Here is a 920-nt window from a genome sequence, read left to right as displayed (position 1 = left end):
AATCCATAATTAAGTCTGAAAATATGCAAAGATGGCAAACTGAATGGGAGGCAGAGTCTAATGCTAGACACTACCATAAATTACAGAAGACTGTGACCGGGAAAAGGGTTACTGCGCTGAGTTTACACAGAAGGAAGTATCCAGACAGAAGAAAAGTGGCCAACTAGATATCAGGGGGGGCTGGGGATTAAAAGTTCTCACAGGATTGAATGCTACCTTACAAATAGTAGGTACTGGTACTGGCTTATGCATAGAATGCGAAGACAAAGAAGATGTAGAACATGTACTTTTTGTATGCGAGAAATATAATGATAGTAGAATAAACTGGCAGGAAATGAAAGGAGAGAACTTGAACATATACTTGAAGAACAAGACAAGGGAGAGACTTGAAGCTTTATTTATTTTTTTTCATAATACTGGTTTAATGAAAAGAATATACATTTTTTAATTTTATTTTACTTATTTATTTTTGTTTGTTTTGTTTGTTTGTTTGTTTGTTTGTTTTGAATGAATTCAAGCCTATAGACTCTATGAAGCTCATGGTATTACACACTCCTGTACAGCTGGTGGCGGTATAATACAAAAGTAGTAATCTACCAAAAAATAAGTAGAAGAAGAAGAAGAAGAAGAAGAAGAGAAAAAAAAGAAAAAAAAAACAAGAAAAGAGTATTCTTTGTAGTATTAGTTTTGTTAAAACAGTGTCCTATGGAGCGTCTGGCATCTTTTGGAAGTAAGTATCGATATTATAATATAGCAAAATGTAACCGCTGCAGCTTTACACTAAACACATAGCTCCTTTCTCAAGTTATCGGTGGTTAGCTAACTTAGCTCCACTGCAGCTAGCATTGCTCTGCAAGCGTTAGCTATATGTAACGTTACTGCATATTTGTCAGCCTTTGCATATATGTAGATGCTAAAAA

At 34.7% G+C, this 920-nt stretch overlaps 1 protein-coding gene across 1 annotated transcript in view; it reads left to right on the top strand.

Moving 5' to 3' along the window:
* The first annotated feature begins 592 nt into the window (after positions 1–592).
* The window catches only part of tada2a (transcriptional adaptor 2A), an 11,851-nt gene continuing 11,523 nt past the window's right edge, over positions 593–920 (top strand). The window contains exon 1 of the mRNA XM_039789278.1: positions 593–730. Coding sequence (XP_039645212.1) covers positions 706–730 — 25 coding nt within the window. The 5' untranslated portion in view covers positions 593–705. The remainder of the gene's footprint in view (positions 731–920) is intronic.

This window comes from Perca fluviatilis, chromosome 2 (genome assembly GCF_010015445.1).
Source record: "Perca fluviatilis chromosome 2, GENO_Pfluv_1.0, whole genome shotgun sequence".
Classification (NCBI taxonomy): domain Eukaryota; kingdom Metazoa; phylum Chordata; class Actinopteri; order Perciformes; family Percidae; genus Perca; species Perca fluviatilis.
This window is presented reverse-complemented; position numbering and strand designations above follow the sequence as displayed.